Source organism: Manacus candei, unplaced genomic scaffold (assembly GCF_025592945.1).
Source record: "Manacus candei isolate 608988 ecotype Guabito, Panama unplaced genomic scaffold, ASM2559294v1 h1tg000028l, whole genome shotgun sequence".
Taxonomy (NCBI): Eukaryota; Metazoa; Chordata; class Aves; order Passeriformes; family Pipridae; genus Manacus; species Manacus candei.
Window position 1 is genome coordinate 34,268,306 of NW_026138076.1, and position 20,530 is coordinate 34,288,835.

Here is a 20,530-nt window from a genome sequence, read left to right on the forward strand (position 1 = left end):
AACTCGATTTAGTTTAAACATCAAATCAAACTTGAAAGCTGACCATTATATATGCAGGAAATGTTTCATGGTCCTTTTAAGCAATCTCTTAAGAGTGCTCTTAAGTGAGCTGAAATGCCTGCTGTAAAATTCCATCCTCTGCTCACTGAAAAAGTAGGTATACATTCAAAGGAATCTTTTACCTACTGATATTTTTAATAAGTTCTGCTGTCAAAGTAGCTGAAGGAAAGCTTAATCTATAAAAGATCACATTTATAAGATATAAGTGACTGAAGCAAAACTAAGAATGAAATTTCAAACCTGAAATTGTGAATTACATGATGTTTAAATATAACTTTTTTTTAAAAAAAAAAAAGTAGACAGCTTCCTTTGCCTCTGTATTGCATTTTCAAAAGGTAGGCATTTTCCTTTGCTTCTGTATTGCATTTCAAAAATGCAAACTGAAAAAAAAAGATGTGTCAGTTCTATTATCTGGAACTGCTATTCACTGACGTCTTCCCCAAAGAAAAAATATGTAATAGTTAATCTTTATTTGGCACATTGTGTATTTAATGAATAGCACTTGAAATTTAACACTTGGATAAACATTTAACTATCTGGCACTAACTAAATACATCACTATTAGAGGGACTTTATGTAAAATATAATCCCACTAAGTGGCGATGATTACCATTCAGTATCATTAGGGTAAGCCAGTTTACTGGGAGACAGTCCAATAAAAAGCAGTCACCTTGATTTAGTATAGTTACATTGTAATAACATACTACATACAGAATTTATGATGAAACATTTCTGGATTATTTGTATACAGTGCCATGACAAGGCAACAGCTCCATGAGCTAAGATGCAAGAAGCATCCTTCTTCAGCAAAAAGAAAGAACACTTTATAACACAGTATTTGAACCAAAACTCCCTCTTATAAAATATCCATCAGGATCCCCAACTTTTAGCTGGACATTTGACTAGAAGTCTTCTCAGGTAAGCTTAACGACCTGCAATGAGCTTGATGGGCTGAGCTGGCCCAATTCAATTCGAACCCCTGGCTCTGCTACAAGAGATTATCTGCGTCAGAGGCAGACTAGAAATTCTTGCTTGTACGAGTAGACTGGTCTAAGATGTGGGGTTTTGGTTTGATAGTTTCCTACCAGCAAACCCTTACTGCTGATGCAGCTATATTGCCAAAAACTACAAAGATAATAGAAGTCTGTTTTGTTGGTAATGTTCTTTCTGAGGGACACGGTGTAAGGTACCGTAGAAACTGTCACTGTACTAAGATGGTTTCCATTCTTGCTAGTGCAAAAACAGGCCTAAGCCTTCCCTAACAGCAGAATATAGAACTTTCATCAGCGTTTTGTGTACTATCTTCACTTTCTCACCAAAAATCTGAGTGTAAGCAGCTGTTGTAAAAGGCAGTGGGAATCACAGAGGGATGGCATCCATCACCACTTAAGTACCCACATTTAGCTTGTTTTTTTTCTTTCAAAAATGTTATCTCAATCTTTTTCTCCTTTCTCCCATTTTTCTCGTTCCTCTAAAAAAAATCTTATGCACTACTTTGATCCTTGTTACTCATCCCCTTAGTTTCATTTCTTTTTCATTTCTATTCCCTCTCCCTCCCTTGGTCTGAATAGACATTAAATGCATTATCCCCACACCACTGAAGTCCAAAGAAACTGGATCAAGATTTATAGAAGCTAAATAGACACCAGTTCATGTCTCCAATATGCAAAGAAAACAAATCGTACAGGGTACCATGGGTAGCTCAGTGCTGCTATTAATATTTTTGTAGTTTCCAAGACAAACTAGGAATACTACAGTAGTAAAATCTTTGTTGTGGGCTAAGGCCACTGTCTTCCTAAAGAATACTTTAATTTCAGCAGATAACTATAAATTTTAGCAGCCAGCAATAAGCCTGTTGTTGTTTTATCTTTCTGGAGGAGGATATTCTAACTTTCATCTGCATATTTCCATTTTGTGGATATACACCATAGGTGTCTGCTGCTTGTTGGAACATTCAAGCTGGGATGCTTAGGTGTCAGGACTAACATTCAGGCATGTGTCTGCTGTGTCTAAGTATACATCTATGGGTGGCCTCCTCCTTCTAAGATCACAGGTAGGTGGCATATAATAGTGATCATTGGAGGGCAGACCCAAGGAGGATCAAAAATCCACCTGGATGAGAGACTGCTGTTAAGAACAAAGGCAGATGCTGAAGATCAAAGAGGAATAAGAAAGCAGGGAAATGCTATTTGTCAATTAATTTAGTTCTACTTGCTATCAGTTGTTCTAATACGCAACTAATCCAATTAGTAGCATTTTCTACCCACTCGCTTGTGTTAAGATATCTTGAGGTGCTTTTGCACTGGTTTGTGTTGCCACAGCTTACGTATTAGTAAAGTGTAGTAAAGCTATGGGGATGCTGAAAGCTCATTTTTCATTCACATGAAACAACTGTATCCAAAAGTTAATTCTATGTATGAGGGTCAAAATAGAACCTAAGAGATTTTATTTTAAGCTATAATGCTATGCAAGCACTCACAATCATGAAAGCATTGTTATTTGGCCACAATATGCATGAAATTATGGTCACCTGCTTTTACTCTTATTCTGTTCAAAACAGAAAAATGTTAGTCTGGTGATGTTTAAGGATATCTTTGTTTGAGCAAGCTGTGAAATGTGGAGTTCCACCTCCATGCTATGAAAGGGAATGGAGAAAGCTTAAAATGCCTGGCCAATGGGAAAAAATGAAAGTGATTTCAGGAATGTTTGTGACTTAGAATAACTCTGCTAGGACAAAAGTTTCTACAACTTAATTTTTCTTATGTTTAGGGCGGGAAAAAGCATGTCTTTTACTTTCATGCTAACATGTAAAAGGATTGTGGAAACAAATGATGAAGTGACTATTGCTTAATCCTCTGTGTACTAAAGACATACAGGGTTTCACTGAAGTCAGATGGCAGTCCTGTGTTACAAGTTAAACAGATAGCTGCCTGACTCTTCAATAAATAAATAAGAACTATAATGAATGTCCAAAAAGGACATAGATAAAAATAGGTAAAGCTCACTTTTGTCTTCTACAAATCAAAGGCATTAAAAGTAACAATAATATTAAAATTTCAATTTTTTATTTTTTTTTAGTTGAGTCCTGAATTAAAGAATTACAAAACATTATCCCTAAATTCTCCATGATTTTTCTGCTCCACTAGAGGAATTGTTCCATCTTGCAACAATCATCACTGGCTATAGAAGATGATAGAATCTGTAATTCTGTCATCTTCTATGGCCAGTGAAGATCAGAAAAAGGAACATCAGGTACAGAAAGCACATGAGTACTAACTAAATTCAACAACATAGGGAAGCCATAGCTATAAAGATCAGAGGAAAATGAAGAATTTCCAACTCAAATATAACCTCACTGTTAACATATGGTTGTGAGAACTGGAAATCCACCATAACATTAAAGACTAGATGTCTTTCAAAGCAAGTGCCTGCAGAGGATTCAGGGCATTGGATGTAAAATTTAATCGCTGATGAAGGAATGTGAAAAATCTGCAGTCTCTGCAGAAATCCAACACTTTCTTAAGCATTCCAGATGCTAACACATCCTCTTCTGTGATGCCTTCAAATAGGAACGGACGCATTTCAGAAAACCCACTGGTGACTTTCAAGAGAAAACCTGAACAAGGTGGTTAAGGTAGGAGGGCTGAGCCCATGATTTCAACACCATAAAGCTGGAACAGCAGGAAGTGATTGATGGCAAAGGCTTACTAGCAGTTACTTACAGAATTTGTAAGAATGATATTTTCTCTGATACAACAAAATGAGTATATTCAAAACAAAACATGGCTGCCGCATATAGCCAAAATACATTTGGAGGCAAAACAAAATATCACTAAGAAACTGTGTTCATTATGTAGAGAAGAATGACATACTAAAGTAGCCTTTGAAAAATGCTGAGATTTCCAGTTTCAAACATAGATTCACAATTTTCACTGGTCATGTGATGGTTCCTTGTGTTACCAGGTATCAGCATAGCTCAACGAACAGAAAATAGGGCATTTTAGCAACCACATCTTTAAGGTAAAGTGTATTATTTCAAAGCTTTCCAACATTTCTAAATCCCTCTCAAAACTGGGGCCCTGCCCTCTCACTTAAGATTTTTTTTGCTGGTCTGATTTTGCTTAACTATTTTTACATGTAACATGTAGACTCATACTCTTAGTCTCCCAAAACGTATGAGTTAGAAAAATGTTTCAAATGCATGTGCCAGTCTTTGCACTTCAATTACATGTCAGACATTTTCATAGCCAAGTGCTGAAGGCTGGGATTAGTGGGCATTTTCAGCCTCTTACATTGAGTACATCAGAGCCAAAAATATAATTCTCAGCAGATTTTTCAGATTTCTCATTTATCAAAACTGGGTTACTTATGTCTGCTATAACTTCTTGTATCTGAATCACAGTATGTCTGGACTAGCAATAACTTCTTTTTTTTTTTTTTGTTATTGCAATAATTATGTCCCAGAAAGTCTGTGGTTTAAAAAGAAATCTCTATTTCCTTTTTATTTTCTTTTTCTCAGGCAGTCCTCTCCTGCAGACCTCTATTTGGGGATCTTAGCTTAACAGTATTTTTTTGATAGACACGGTATTTATGAAATTACTCTTAATAGGTAAAAATTTGTATATATATTTGTTGATATAAAATTATGAGCAATATTGTTTTCTGTTGCATTTCCTTATACAAGACAACCAATTGTTCTCAATATCTGATAGTACATACCCATATTTTTCTTTGGGTGTGAGATACAAAATAAAGCATTTATATCACTTTACACTCCATATCACTGTAAACAGTCTGCTTCCAGATCAGCAAAATTCTTTCTTTACAATAACACATCAAACCATGTCTGTATAGAAAGAATCCAAATTCTGTGGAGCAGACAATGGAGTAGCTTGTGTTAATACACAGTTGTTAAAAGAAAACACATGCAACATATGAATTTCACTTCTTGATTCAGTAGAAGCCAGTATTTCATTTGATGCAAGGTTGACTGTTTTTTTGCTCCTAATATTGCTTATGGATCATGTACCCCAGCCTTCTCTTAAAAATCTGAATTAGGGAAAGTTTAGCAATCTAGAGAGGGTGAACGTTGGCAGGTGGAGAAAGACCAAGCATTCCTGTTTTTCTTTCAGAAACAAGGTGGACAGAATCTCAGCTTATGTGAATGAGGTAGATCCACAGAGGTGCAAAGAGCTGTGCCAACTCACATTACCTGGGAATCTGGACTAATGTTACTGCAGCCTTTTGGCTGCAAAGTCCCCAGATATGTCAGTTAACTTCACTGGGAATGAAGGAACTCCACACAAAATGAGGTATGTTCTTACTATCCTGAATAATTTCTAGTTTCTAATTTCTACTCTTCTGTTATTGTTGCCTCTTTCATCTTGAACTCCTCAGTTTTACCTAGTGCCAGAAGCTAGGCCATATATGACTGGCCTCAGCCAGAACTAAAATTGAGAACTAAAACACTTGCATAAATAGGAATATACATATTTCCAAACAATGTCTCCTAAGGAAACCATCTGCAGCTTTTTCAGACCTGGCTCTAAGATGTGAAGGGCTACACAACTATCTCCCTAGACAAATAGTAGCTAAAACAATTTGAATTTGGTTTGCCAAATATTTACCAACAGTTACCACATTCAGCTATTTGACTCATCCTTGTGTGTGTGCATACACCTTAATGTGACTGGTGTGACAAATAGCATAATATCTTGTAAAGTCAGACAGGAGCTATCACGTTCCAGGGCACCACCTGTCTAGGATTATCAAAACATCAGCTTTGAGAAAGAGCATGAAAAACAAAAGAAAAAGCATCAGATTACATAGAAAGAAATGAAAAGTTCCAATATTCATCATAACTTTGCCATCTCTTTCTATACAGGAAACATTATAAGAAAAAAGTAATGTTTTAACATAATGAAAATTTAAAACACTGTATGCAAAGTAAATGGAACTATAATTGTCACTGCATTGTTAGAGACCAGGGAACTTTGATTTCTGCATATGATTTAAAATTTGAAAGGTCCATACAACTTACTGTTTTGTGCCAGAGCTTGAAGCAGACAGTCCAAGCATCCCTCCAAGCTATCTGCTGTGCTCTCAGTGGTTGTTATCTTCAGCTTTTTCAGGGCATCACTTAAATTATCTGCTTGGTAAATACAAAGAAAAGAGAAATCAGTGTTCTCATCAATTTGGTAATAGCCCTAAAGCCTTGAATGTAAATACTTAGTGTAAAATAAAGAATTTCTGTATCAGTGAAGAAGGCATGTATGGTCTGTGTTCTGAGGATACAAAAAGCCAAGAGTCAAAGGTTATAGATGAAATTAAACTTGTCAAATTTATATGTACATTTATCATTCTGCATTTGAGAAAAGATGTCAGCAGGTACTTCATGAAATGTCACCGAATAGTAATCTAGCCATCAGTATTTTCTCATCCTAACTGGTGCAGAAAACCAGCAGCCATTTCTTTGCATCTATCTTTGTGTGCAAGAATAACATAGAATGAAAATAAGCATATCTTGATTTTTTTCATCAATAAAGGGAAAATAATTGAAAATGCCCATTTCTGCATGCTGTGTAGGCTTTCATCTTGGTTATACATTCACAGATTCCTAGTGCTAAGCTTACAGCCCTTTAAGTATTTTTCCATTTTCCAAAAAGAATGTTACAAGCATCATTGCTTATATTTATATATGTTTTACTGTGTTAACTCTTTAAATTCAACTGATCTGTAGAAACAGATGGCATTTTCTTGAAATAAGAAAGTTCTGTTGTGGACTTTAGATAATTAACCCTTTCCCTCTTTAAAAAAAAAACACTGCCCAATGCAAATGACATAGTATCATTCTCAAAAGATGCACATTTTTCCCCATAAAGGTCAGGGTAGTAGGACCATTACCATTTTGAAAATTCTGTCTATTCACGAGCAAGGTTTAAGTGCTGGCAGCTGCAGCCTGAGTCTCCTTGGTAAGGCTGCTGATGACTAACCTCACTCTGCATGGACTATTCTTTAAAAAGGAGTGCTGATTCAGTTTCCATGCCAACTCTGACAGTAAGCAGAAAGTGTTACTCAAAACAAATAATGTTAAATAATGTCTAGCTGTCCCTTGTTTCCCAGTGGCTAATCCAAGAACCTTGACCCAAACCCAACTGAACTCTAGGTGCAGTTTCTTTGCAATGCATCACCGGGATCTTCTGAGGCTGAATGGCAGCCAGCGCTGCCTTAAAGTTTCACACCAACATAGGAAGCCCCTTTCATAGGTTGGCACCTACTGTGCTTTGCCTCCTCTTCACCTGCCTACATATGGGATGGTGCAAAGGAAAGGAATGGAAACATAGCAGGCATCCCGTGAAGAGGGTGGAATCTCACTCCTGGAACTGCTCTGCTTCTCAGCCAAAGCTGTGGCTTTGTTCCACGTCCATTTTTTATTAGCACATGCTTTTGCAGTTCAATATCCCATACAGATAAAGGTAAGGTACTTAATTTTTAAAGTGCTCAGTTTTTATACACGAAATTGTTTATATGTTTCTATGACCAATCTGTTCATTAATAAACGTGTTCTTAGCAACACTATAGCCAGGATTCCCATTACTCCTAAATGCAGAGAGCCAGCAGCATACTGGCAACTCTATAAAAGCCTTTGGGGCAACTGCACTTAGTTGTTCTCCTTGAGATCTTAAACCTGCCTCCCTACCATCTCTCCTTGCTATGCTGAACTCCCAACTCCACGAACAAGCTAGAAGGGAAAAAAGCCCTAAATTTATTTTCCTTCATACTCACGTTACTCTGTAGCAGCTTACTGCAGCACCTTTCTTGAATGACATTTAACTAACAGTAAAATTGACCATGCACTGCAAAGTATCACTGGTTAAATACATTATTCAGGAAATAACATTGGAATTTGTCAAGAGACACAGGTGTAGAGTACTCAGTGACCAGTCTCAGTACTACAACTGTGCACTCCATCTCCTCTTATATTTTCTTCACCTGCCTCCATCTCATATTCTTACCTTCAGTTTTCTGCTAATATAGCCCTAATTCTCTTCCCCCCTTACAGGCATCTCATCTCCCCATATATTCACACACTTAACTTTTAAACTGTAGCAACATTTACAGTAAGAGGACTAAATCTACTATACAGATAAAAACCAGGGGCTCCTACAATCTGGGGAAGAAGAAAATGCATAGGTAAGAAATCCACCTTCACATCAGATTTTGCAGGCTATGAGGAGAGGTTATTGTAATCAGAGAGCACACACAGACTTTATTTTTCTCTTGCAGCCTCTTCTACCTCACACGCTCAATAGATCCCACTTATTTCATTTTTGTGTGCAGAGATGGGTGCTTTATCTCAAATACCTGTAATTTCTTTCACTCCACGCCACATCAGAACCTGCAATAGAGTTAGGAAAGTCCCTCCAGCTGTTCTTCCTACCTCCCCATTCTGCTCAGTGCCATGTTAAGCTCCTCTGGGTGAAGGCCACTATTTTAATACTATACAATTGCATATGACATGCGGAGTGATGCATTTAGGGCAAAATTGTCAAATGTGACTGTCCAAATGTTTAATTCCCTAGGACAAACAATTCATTTTTTCATGGTACTGAGCATGTGCATGTCCCACTGACATACATAAACATTAAACTGCAAATTAAGACACACTTGAACTATCAATGGACACTTGTAGCAACGGTATACCATATTACCTTTAAAATATCTTATGAAACCATGATGCACTATGTGCCAAACTGCCACTTTACTAGGTATACTTGGATGCTATAAGTACTTAAAAAATAATAATAGAAAACAATTAATAAAGCATATGCATTAAGTGTGTTTCTAAAATAAATTCCACTAATCCTTGATTTTTCAATAAGCCTACAACTCCAAGCTTCTTGCAGCTTGGGATTTACTCACTCTGTGCTACAGAAGAAAACATAAGTAGGAATACTGCAGAAACAACAAATCTTTTGATACAATGTCAGAAGGCCAAGAGCACAGAGGGAAAGAGAACATCCTTCGAGAAAGAATTTATTTGCTCACTTTTGTCATAGCTGGTCTCCTTTCTAAAAAGTCAACACCTTGAAAGATACAGTTACTGTCAAAACCCGAGAATCTTGGACAAATGCAAATACACCTTAAACAGATTCAGGAGTTTTGTTATTATTTAATTTTTGTTTCTGTTGTTGTTCTGAAAAGCACAAACCCTTACAGTCTGAGATGACACTGACAGGGATATTCAGAGAGAAAGGGCTGTCATGTTCTAGATGGCTCTTAACATATAATCACACAAGGCTTCCCGACTTCTGCAGTTTCACAATTGCCCTAAACCTGTCATTTAGGGAAGAAGCTGCAGATGCTTGTCTTCCAGGTACAAAACCCCTGTTGTTTTCTTGTGATCATCTCCTGCTTACTTTAATGTCTCTTTCTCTCCTTCTAGAGAAGCTGCTTTCAGTAGGCTTGTTACTGCATAGGCTGATCAGATTCTCAGCAATAAAACCTCATTGGAGAAAAACAATATAAAGAATCTTTTTCGCTGAGTATCACAGAAATCTGAATAAGTAGATTTTGTGGGCAAGATTAGGATGGTAAAGGTAAAAATAGACTACTAATGTTCCCTATGGCACAGTTGCTCAACAATCTGGTATCAGATTGTGAAATTGTGAGGCATCAAGTCTGAAGTTTAACAGAAGTATCAACTATTTTGTTGATGACCCCAAGCACAGGATGTCTCTCACACTTGCTGGCTTACTGTACTGCTTTCAGAAGAATTAGTTATCTTATCTGGACAAAAAGCTCAGAATCCCACACCATAATCCTATATAACCTAATGATACAAACTGGTAAGTGAGGAAGGGGAGTCTGCCAAGAGCTGTCAGACCTGTCTGCCCATTCCACCTACTGTTGCATTTTTTTTCCTCATAACTACTCCTGCACAAACACACCTAAAAAATAATACGGCTTAAATACTATGGTTGCCCACATTGCTTTTGGAGTCACAGTATTACTATTATCTCTTGCAAACTATTTCTATCTCTTGTGCAGACATTTTTACAGAAAAAAATTAGTCAGAAACTAACATAAGTGAATGTTTTAATATTTAATTTCATTTCACCAGACTATTTTTCTGAGAACTTTTCTGCGACTCATTCCTATTTTCAATCACAAACTTGTTTTATGCAGAAGACTATTCTTTTATCTTGTGAAAACTGGGTAGTTAATCAACCTTGTTCAGGGTCAAGACCACAGGAGTGCTGGTTAGACCACAAAAAGTCTGATAAGGTACCCAGCAGGCAGCTTCTGTGGGCAAGAACCAACATTTTGCTGTGAATTCACATCATCTTCACCCAAATCACAGAAAATGCCCTCTTCCAAGACTGATGTTAAAAAAATTATTTAGAATGTCTTAGTTGAGTATTTAAATAGGCATCTTTTGTCTGGACTGTTTGTTTTTCATATATTTGTATTATTTTTTGAGTATGGATATTTTCTCTGAAAATGAACACTTTGAACATATTAAGGTTGCCTATATCTTTTGATTGACACTTAGTCTGCTGTTGTTATTAAAGAGACTATTACATTATACATCCTACTTAACAGATAAGGAATTCAAAATTAATAGATATTGAAATGGGACATACTGAAACAGGCTGATCAGATAAGAAGTTCAAGCAGTTCTGCTATTTTAGGGATGGTGGCTGTATTAACGCCAGAGCCTTTTGATTCTGTTTCACTGCCTCTCAGGAAACAATGACACATCAAACTGAGCAGAAGGAATGTGCCATTTTATGGGTCTCCTTGTAATAATGGCATAAATCTCTTACAAATTTAAGTGCATATGACTAGACTTAAGAAACTACTTCACTTTCTTGTATGGACTTTAACTTATTAGAATTTCAGTACAAACTAACCTATATAGGCAATCCACCACAGACTCACCACAGTTGTTTTTGACAAAAAGTGTATTTTGAGGTTATATTATTTGAAAACCTAGGAACTGACACGAAGATCAGACTCATAATCCATTTAGGGGAGCATCCAGCTCCCAAGCCATCATTACCCCAAGCTCTTCCCTTCTGATACCATCAGTGTTTCTACTCTAATGCAGACCCTACACCACCAGCAGAGCACTAAACCATGCTAAACCATATTCAGTGGTGCCTGAGGTGCCCTGTGGTGTATAACAAGTATCTGACCTTGATAACCTCCCACAGGGTGGTGGTGGTTTGTTGATCCTGAAGAGCAGGCACATTTGGCCTGAATTATTTTTTGGAGCAGAAAGCCCAACAACTGGTGAGATCTCTAGCATGCCTTTGGTTTTTAATGAGCCCAGATGCCACCTCTCCTTCTTTTCCATAGGAAACAGAAGACTGGCCCAAAATTAGGAGAGCCCCTTCCTTAGTTCCCAAGACATTGAATAAGCTGTCAGAAATGTACACGATAAGTCCTTTTTGAATATGTATAAGGAAAAACTAAGACACTTCTTGGATAATTTATGAGAAGATATCTAGTCCCATACAAGTGTTCATCCACCTAGACATGCAAAATACCTCAAATGCAGAGTTTATTGAGGACAAAAGAATTTTGTTCTCATACTTAGTCTATTGCCAAAAAATACTCCATCTTCAGCTGTCTTTGTAGACAGCTGCCCTCAGGTGCTCCCAAGTGTACAGTGGTTTCTGTCAAATCACACGAATCCATCATTAGAAAAACTCTTTGTTCTTAGTCCATCTGGGAAATTTCTAAAATTGGCATCTAATCAGGGGGTACCTATATGCTGTCAGAGGGCAGCGACAGGGGTAAAGAATTAAATTTTGGTAAGTAATGCCTGGAGACCTGGCAAGGACAGACAAGACCAAATGGTCTTTGACAATGCAGAGGTCAACGGCTTTGTTGGGAAACAAACAGGAAACAGAAAATGATTTTGCCACTGTTAAATTATTAACTATACACCCAAAACCCACACTTTTAATACTGCATACATCTCCTGGCACCTCATGCTGCAAATGACATGCTGCAGAAGAGGCACAGGCATGGCTGAGCAAAGGTAAGGAACAACTGCTCCCCAAGAAGTTAAATAGACAAGGACTCTTCGTTCTGTAAAAAAAAAGGTGTAGATTTGTGGAATCAGAAATAGGACTAAGGTAACTAAAAGAAAGCTAATAATTACTGTTTCTTTTAACACAGCAACTAAAATGCCAACATTAAATTATCAAGCAACAAACTTAAAAACGACAAAGTATATCTTCACACCACACATAATGGAAACATGGAACTGTTAAGAAGCTGGAACCATAAACAGATTCACTCCATACATGGCTACTAATACTATGATATGTGTAACAATTCTGGATTAGGAAGTTCCTACATGCCAGATTACTGGAAACTGGGAGAATACCTCCCTGTACTTGTGCTACTCCTGTCCCTGCCCTGCCCACTGTTTTCCCAGACACGAGCTACTGGTCATTCACTGTCAGAAACAGAATAATTGGGTGCACTGACTTTTGGCTACGGGTGGGTGACATGGCATTTGTTGTCACACTGTGCCTCAGTGCCCTGGTTCACCGAGAGAAGAAGCTGGCCAAACACACCTACCCAGATATGTTTGGACTTTACTGGGCCATCTGCCTGGATCCAGTAAGCTGAAAAAGATTTTGGATTCTGTAGTTTCTCTACAGCCAGTGAGGTAATTCCCATGTTTATCAGTTGCCCCTTTGTGCTGAGGCTGATCCTGGCCCTAAACCAGATTAACATTTAAATCCATGAATCCAAACATCTTAATCAGGAAGGAACTTTTTTTTTAAAAACAGAAATCCTGTTTATTTGTTTCTGTCCTACCCTGTCCATTGAGGTGGGTTAATGTTTTTTTTCCAACAAATTTTCTAGTTCTAGGGATATACTGATAGATCTTTAACTGCAGGGCTCCTGCTGCAACCTGTCTTTACTTAGGTACATTTGCTCTACTTTTCTAGCATAGTAACTAATTTTAATGAGAGTGCCTATTTTTGTCAACAGTTCAGCTGCTTCATTCTTAAACACTTTCTGAATCTTAGATATATACCATCTGGCCTTAGAGACTTGTTACTCTTTCATTTATCCACTTGTTTCTGCATCTGTTCTTCTGACACGGGACTTCATTTTTATTACCTGAAAATACTGACATGCAATGATTCATTGCCACCTGAGCACTAAGCTACCTAATTATTTTTTGTAATTATCAGCTGAGCCTATAAACACTAATAACTACTTAGTAAGTTGTATTCAAAATCAGGATAGAAACCTGAAAAAAGTGACATCAGCCACCATTCAGTTCATTTGGAATCTCTTGCCAACGCAAAATTTTCATTTTGTTGTTGAATTCTGGTTATTTTTAAACAAAAAGAGTGGTGTGTTGCTGGAGTCTTTTTACTACTTCTGAACTCCCTCAATAACATGTTCATGAGTAAAATTAAAACGATCAATTGTTACTCTCTCAGTAACAGAGATTAGCTAAAATTACTTTTATTGCTTGTTTTCTGGTGGGTTTTTTTTGCCTTGGAGGAAATTTGGAAGATATTTGAAAATAATTTCATGTATTATTATTACTGTAGTCACAGATAAACAACAGACGCTAGTATAAACATATTTACACTACAACAAAGTATATTGACCTGTAGCTGCTGTAATTGGTTTCTGAACACTAATGATCCTTTTCCTACTATTTAAATCATAGGTTGCAAAGACCAGACTGTAAGAATGACATTTCAGAATATTTTACAGAATCTTAGAGGATTTTTGTCTCTTTCCTAGGAAAATGTGGTACAGATTTAGGTATCTTTATATTTCATAATTAAACACTGAAGATCTGGAATTATCTTAAGGTCCAAAGAAACTGATCAAAATTCAGTGAAATCAACGTAACAACTTGTACTGGTTTATAAAAAGCCCTAAGAGATCTTGCTTAAAATCAGTCTTAAAAGAAGAATTACACTTAACTGACAGATAACTGCACATTTTATGTTCATATAGTCTGTTTTCTCCAAGTGCCTGATCTTCACTGAGTCACATTCTGAAAACCCAGGAGACATGCAGGGCATAACAGAAAATACTAATTGGGACTTTCGATAGACACAAGCCTTTAAATTCTCACTGGGGCCTTAGTGAGCAAGAAACACACAACATCATCTGTAATCAAAACTGAATCCACTTCAGTGGCTTTATTCAATGCTCCGTTATAAAACTGATAATAAAGAAGGTAGATAGATGCCTGTTTTATCCTAAGTGATGTGCTGTGTCACGATTAGCCAAATCTCAAGTGGTCTGGGTGCTGAATGGAAGAAAAATCTCTTACTGTCTCCACTCTAAGTAATATATGATTTTCCTCTGTGTATTTTTTTTAATTCTCATATGTTCGTATGACTCTTATAAATATATTTCACAAAGTAATGCATATCACCATTAATTTCTTCAGAGTCAACCTACAGAATAGATCTGACCTTTTTCCCTTACTTTATAGAAAGTTCTATAAAGACAATCTTTATGTGAACACGCCATCATCAGAAATAAGAGCTCAGGCATAGATTTATGTCAAAACCAAAAGAAAGTTATAAAACGTATATCACAACCTAAGCCTTTAAATACCAAGTTCTGTTAGGGCTCATTTTTTAAATATCCTGAGAATACATCTAATGCAGGCAACAAATACCTGTGCATCATGGTGCATATGGATTTTCCTTACTCTGTGTAACTGGCTAACAAAAACATGTTATTTAATAGATAAAATGTTCTCACACTGATGGATTGTGTCAAAGCCTACGCTACTGGCCAAGCCGTGGAAAAGCACTAGGGTCAGGGGCTTTGCTGTCTCTAGACAAATGCACTGAACAGGTTGTTTGGAAAAAAAGAAAATAAACATCCAATTAAGAATTTGAAAGCACTCTGTCTAAGAGCACCACTGTGCACCTCTGCTTGCTGGGTGCGGTGGGTGTTACGCTCCCTCCTCCTCCCGCCTCTGACCTGCAGCAATGCAATATGTGACGGCTCACATGATGAATGCTTGCCAGAAGGGAGGGCAGGCTGCAGGTCACCTTGCTTTCAGTACTGCTTGTCTCCTTACCAGTCCTTGCTGAAGGACAAGAGAATGACCACCAGGAAGTAGAGAGGTTTCTTCTGGGATCTAAGCTACTATAGGATACAATGAACTGACTTTATGAATGAGCCAACCAGTTTGCCACCATATGTAGCCACAGTACTCAGTTTTCTCTTTCTATTTTCAACCAGATTCTGTCTTTTTAACCCAAACTACGGGAATGAATTGTTTGGTTTGGTGGCCTACCACACCAGCTCTCAAGAACCGCTAAAATTATGCAATTCCCAAGCAATCAATTGTCACTATATTATCATGTACTAGCTGGTATTTTCCTCCAAAGGGATGACTCTGAGTCTCAAATACCTGAGAATATCAGGTTACATTTCTCAATATACATTTTTTAGCTTTCATATCTGGGAAAAACCCAAGAACTTAAAAATATAAACTAGATATTACAAGAGTAAACAGAAACAACCCAAAGGCTTACCCTTTACAAAATAATACCTTTTTAAGCCAATCTCAATTACTTTTTTCACGTTGCTCATCATTTGTGCTTTTCAAGCTTCACTGTGGCTTTTTCCCAATTATACACATACTTGGCACTGTTGCATTAAGTTGGTTAGATTTACACAAACACTATTACTTACTAATATAATTCCCCAAATAAGTAAAATATGTATCTGTGCAAAAGTTGCATGACTTCCATATTATAAGATCTCCAGATTTCCTTTATCTTAGACACAGGTATGCATATACAAATACATATAGTATATACATACACTACCACAAACAAAAGAATTGCTAAAGTGATATCAGGTTGCATACTCAGGTTTTAAAAACAAAAAAAGTTCCGGAATTAAATCAACCCATATATATTTCACCACGTAAAATATTTACGAGACAACACAGTGCATGTCAAGATGTACACATGAAGAATACTGTTTTATCCAAGGGACACCTATCTCTTTCAGGAAAAATGTTCTGTCAAAGAACAGTTACCTAATATCTTCTCGTATCCTCCTTCTTCGCAAGTGGTTCTAGTTTTATTTCCCAGATATTACAAAAAAATTGTATTCTGAAGGATCGCTTCCTTTCTCGCTGACAGTTATAAAGTTAGTATCATTACATTATGTCATCATGTTTCAAAGATATTAATGTGCTTGCTTTCACAGGGTATTTATAAGGTAAGAGAGAATCAATATACTGTGTGAGTGAATGAGAGAACTGAAACTTGAAAAATTTAAGGTCAAAAGTATCTCTGTGGGAATTTGGGGTTTCCAACACAAGATAGCTCCCGATTTTCAGGTTCCAGAATCACTGCACATTCTGGATTTTTTCAGAGTCTTCAGATGAAGATACAGATTACTCTCAGCACTTCTATAAAGCAGACCATGACGCATCATGCATAGATATCAAGAAAGCATGAGATATGATAACAGATTACCAGGGATATATTTTAAAAAGTTGCCTACCATACTTTCCTACAGGAATTCCTACAGGAATTATGTGCCATGGGGCGGAAGTGGATCTAGTTCTTTGTGGGAACGTTCAACTATAAACTCTCAGATGAATGCTTCTTTACACGTGCCCACCCCCCCTTAATTTGTGACACGGCTTCAAAGTACTGCAACGTAAAAAGTGACAGAAGGTCTCCACCACCAGATTATTCTGGATTACTGCCCACCCTATGCAGAGAACGTAAAAAATTTAGAGGGGAAAAACAACAGGACCAAAACAGTCTCTCAAGTGACTACTAATACTTCAAACAATAGTCCAAACCTGTTTCTTGCTCATGCTAAAACAAAAGCCCACCAAGCAAATTAAAATGGACAGCCTAAGGCAGACACTTGGTATAGCACATAGCTCTTCCAGAAGAGTCAGTATATGACTGAAACAGGATCTTGTAAATAAAAGGGTAACCTTAATAATAATCAAATCTATCATTCCCTACAATGCTATATTACATATAAATAGGCAACCATATGGAGCAGTATAGAAAAGACAAGCTGCATGTGTGCATGAGTCTATGCACACACACACACATGCAACTAGCAAGGCTTGCATCTCTCTACTAGATCTTTTTTTCATTCATCTTAGGTGTTTTATGATGTTCTTTTGTCTTTGTCCTCTGCTCCTCCAGATGATTTCTGCCTGAAGCACTTTTAATCTAGCAAGCAAGAGTCACTTTGTCAAGTCAAGACAGGAAGAACAGAGAAGAGGTAATAGAAAACACACACAAAGAAAATTAAACTACAGAAACGGTACAGTCTAGAAACAGCATATGTGAAACTGAGAGCTCTTTAAGCTTTACCTTTTCTCTGGGATGATCTTTGCCTGTGCTACTGTGTCTAACCTTTTCTGACTGTACCTACTCTAAAAGTCTTAATTCTAATGTGATTCAATTCAGCGGACTACAAATGCCAATCTAGACATTACACAAACAAATAAGAGGAAAACACTTTCCTAGAGATATTTTTAATTTTTCATTAAATTATTTCCCTTACTCTATTAGAACAAACATTGATTTTTATAGATACATGTTATATTAGAACAAACAAAATATGGCTTCTTAGCAACAAAATAATACATATGTAAAGCTAGAAGTTAGTCTGAATGGGCATTTGTAGGATGTTAAAATGTGGGATAACAATTTAGACTTGAAGTATACGTTCCTAATCAATCTAACACTATTTTACTGATAGCCTTTTCAATAAACAAGTTAAAATTACTTTTTCCTCTTACTTGGGCTAAAAATAAAATACATAAATAAATTCAAATAAGCAACACAAAGCTGAGGATACAAAGTTCCGGAACTGCCAGTATTGAAGAAGAAGCTGAGACTTCAGACTTCAACAAGCTTTGATTCTGGCCTCTGGCCTAAACTATGCAAGTAAGTACATATAAATTGTACAATATATGTATGCAGTACAATGTCTGTATAACTATACTTACGGTACCAGCTTGAGTTACTGAACAAATATAGGATCTGATTCTGTACAAAGCCCTCAGGCACATTTCAACCAGCAACAGTAGGAATTTTGCCTGAATAAAACACCCAGGCTCAAAATTGGTACTGTTAGTTCTAATTGTATGTCACATCAGTGTTCTTCTGTCAGATGATATGAAATACTGATCTGTAACACAGCACTCTTCCAGCTATCATGAGTTCCCCAAAAACCTTAAATATAGAAAGGAAGTACTTGAAAGGAATAGGGCTAACCGTGAGTCCACAGTGTGTTACAGATTTTGTTTCTTTGGTTTGAACTGTCTGGTTTGAAGATATAGGATAATGGAATCATTAAGGCTGGAAGAGACCTCTAAGATCATTGAGTCCAACCTTTGATCAAACACCACCATGTCCACTAAACAGTATCACGAAGTGCCACGTCCACTCAGTTTTTGAAAACTTACAGGGTGACTTTACCACTCCTCTGGGGACCCTGTTCCTGTTTTTAGTGAAGACATTTTTCCTAACATCCAAACTGAACCTCCTCTAACACAACTTGAGGCCATTTCCCCTTGTCCTGTCACTAGTTAACTGAGAGAAGAGGCTGACCCCCACCTTGCTACAACCTCCTTTCAGGCAGCTGTTGAGAGTGATGAGGGCTCCTCTGAGTGCTCCTTCTCTGGACTGAACAACACAGCTCCCTCCACTGCTCCCTGCAGGACTAACTGTCATCCTGCAATTTATCGGAGACAACAGAGACTTCCAGTTTTCAGGTATTTCTTACTGACAATAAATAAACCCATGATGATGACAGAATGGGAGGAGTCACATAAATCTGCATGGTCTTATATGTTCCCCAGAATCCTTAAATGGAAATCTGACATCACTACTATCAGTGGTTACTGATGTCTGAAATCAAGTTTATTTTAATACTTAGGTACTATTTATTCTTTCTTATAAAATACTTCTTTAAGTCTGTTTATTAAAAAGCCTGTTTCTAAATTCTCCTTTTAATATGATCACCAACTGTGTATATAAAACCACTTTTTTAAAATTCACTAAAAGGCTGTGATACTTAAATTACCACACATCTCATAACTCTTTTCTTACCCACCTTACAAAAATGACAACCTCTGAAGCAGTCATCATCTTTGCATTAAGGGAAGGTATATGTGTAATTTTGCGTAGTAGGAAAATATATCAAGCTTTCTGACACATCCTCTACAAGCGTTTCAAATATAGTAAGTTAAGAAACAAAATCTCAGCCCTTGTCCTGTTGGGTGTTAATAAAATTCCATCTGGTCACTTAGGAGCTGTGCCAACATTACCACACAAAGAGCCTTTAAGCTGTTTGAATGTTCAAGAGTCATTTGACAGCTTTTTTATTTACCTTTTTTTTTGTCAAATATGCACCTAATAGTGTACAGATGGCTAGGTTTTAACAAGTTTACTTGTATGTAAACACGAAACTAACCTTGAAAGTAAACTGCTGAGGTTTTGCTTTGGGTTGTTGCTTGGGTTATACGTTTTTCTTCTAACATTTAAGATTGTTCAGTTTACTGCTACTCCAAGTTCCTTATTAGGCAAATACAAAGCGAAAGTGAAAACTTGGTGCCTAGTTTTCCTAAAACTGCAAACATAGTAAGAATCTGCTCAGCCTGCTCAGAGTCAACAGAATGGGAGTAGGTACATGAAGTCTCAGTAGACAGCAAGTTAAAGGAATGTTCACTGATAAAAACCTTCACAGGGGAAACAAATCCCAAGAACTGCTCTGGGCAATGAGAGAGATTTCAGCAGCAGATGGATAATAAGCTCAGTGTATACTAAGTATATATCTTTTAGTGCCAAAAGCAGTTCTAAATTTATTCTCTAGTCACGGTGATACAAGATGTGTACTTAATACAGAAAAATAAATTTCACACTGTAATTTATATTCAAACTTGAAAAGCAAAATTGATTTGCCCAAAAAACCCCCACCCCTCATTTAAAAAAAACGTTCTGGGTGATCTAGCTTCAGAGTTACCCAGCTTGGCAGAGGAGGCTGTATTAGGTGATGTCCCCAGTGACTTCATTTTCTGTGTAAAGCTATTATTCCATGTGATGAGGTTGTATACATCATAAACACATAGCACTGAATTTGCCTGGCCTGGTCTGTTGCCTTCAATAATCATTCTAATAGCCTCTAAAGTATCAGAGAGGATTCAAAATGTTGCAAGACTGGCAGAGGTAATTTAGGTCATCCACCTCTGCACTATACTGAGCCAAAACAGACAGGTAAAACAACCCTGAATGGTCCATCAGACTCTCAGCTAGAAGATCAATTGTCTGGGATGTGAGAAATACATAGCGAGAGAAAAATGCTATTTCAGTTACAAGAAGTGGTTTGGTAACACTCCCTCCTCATTCCTGTCCCTCAACACCTTTTAACTGAATCAAGAATAAATCCTGTA

At 37.1% G+C, this 20,530-nt stretch overlaps 1 protein-coding gene and 1 long non-coding RNA gene across 3 annotated transcripts in view; one reads left to right on the top strand and one right to left on the bottom strand.

Moving 5' to 3' along the window:
- The window catches only part of RAP1GDS1 (Rap1 GTPase-GDP dissociation stimulator 1), a 92,423-nt gene that overhangs the window by 51,393 nt on the left and 20,500 nt on the right, over positions 1 to 20,530 (bottom strand). For both annotated transcript variants that reach the window (XM_051789756.1, XM_051789757.1), the window contains exon 2: positions 6,101 to 6,208. In XM_051789756.1, the coding sequence (XP_051645716.1) occupies positions 6,101 to 6,208 (108 nt within the window). The remainder of the gene's footprint in view (positions 1 to 6,100; positions 6,209 to 20,530) is intronic.
- On the top strand, positions 3,359 to 20,396 carry LOC127472116 (uncharacterized). Its single transcript, XR_007904875.1, has 3 exons — positions 3,359 to 3,694; positions 5,193 to 5,372; positions 17,274 to 20,396. It is a non-coding gene; the product is annotated as an uncharacterized LOC127472116 (long non-coding RNA).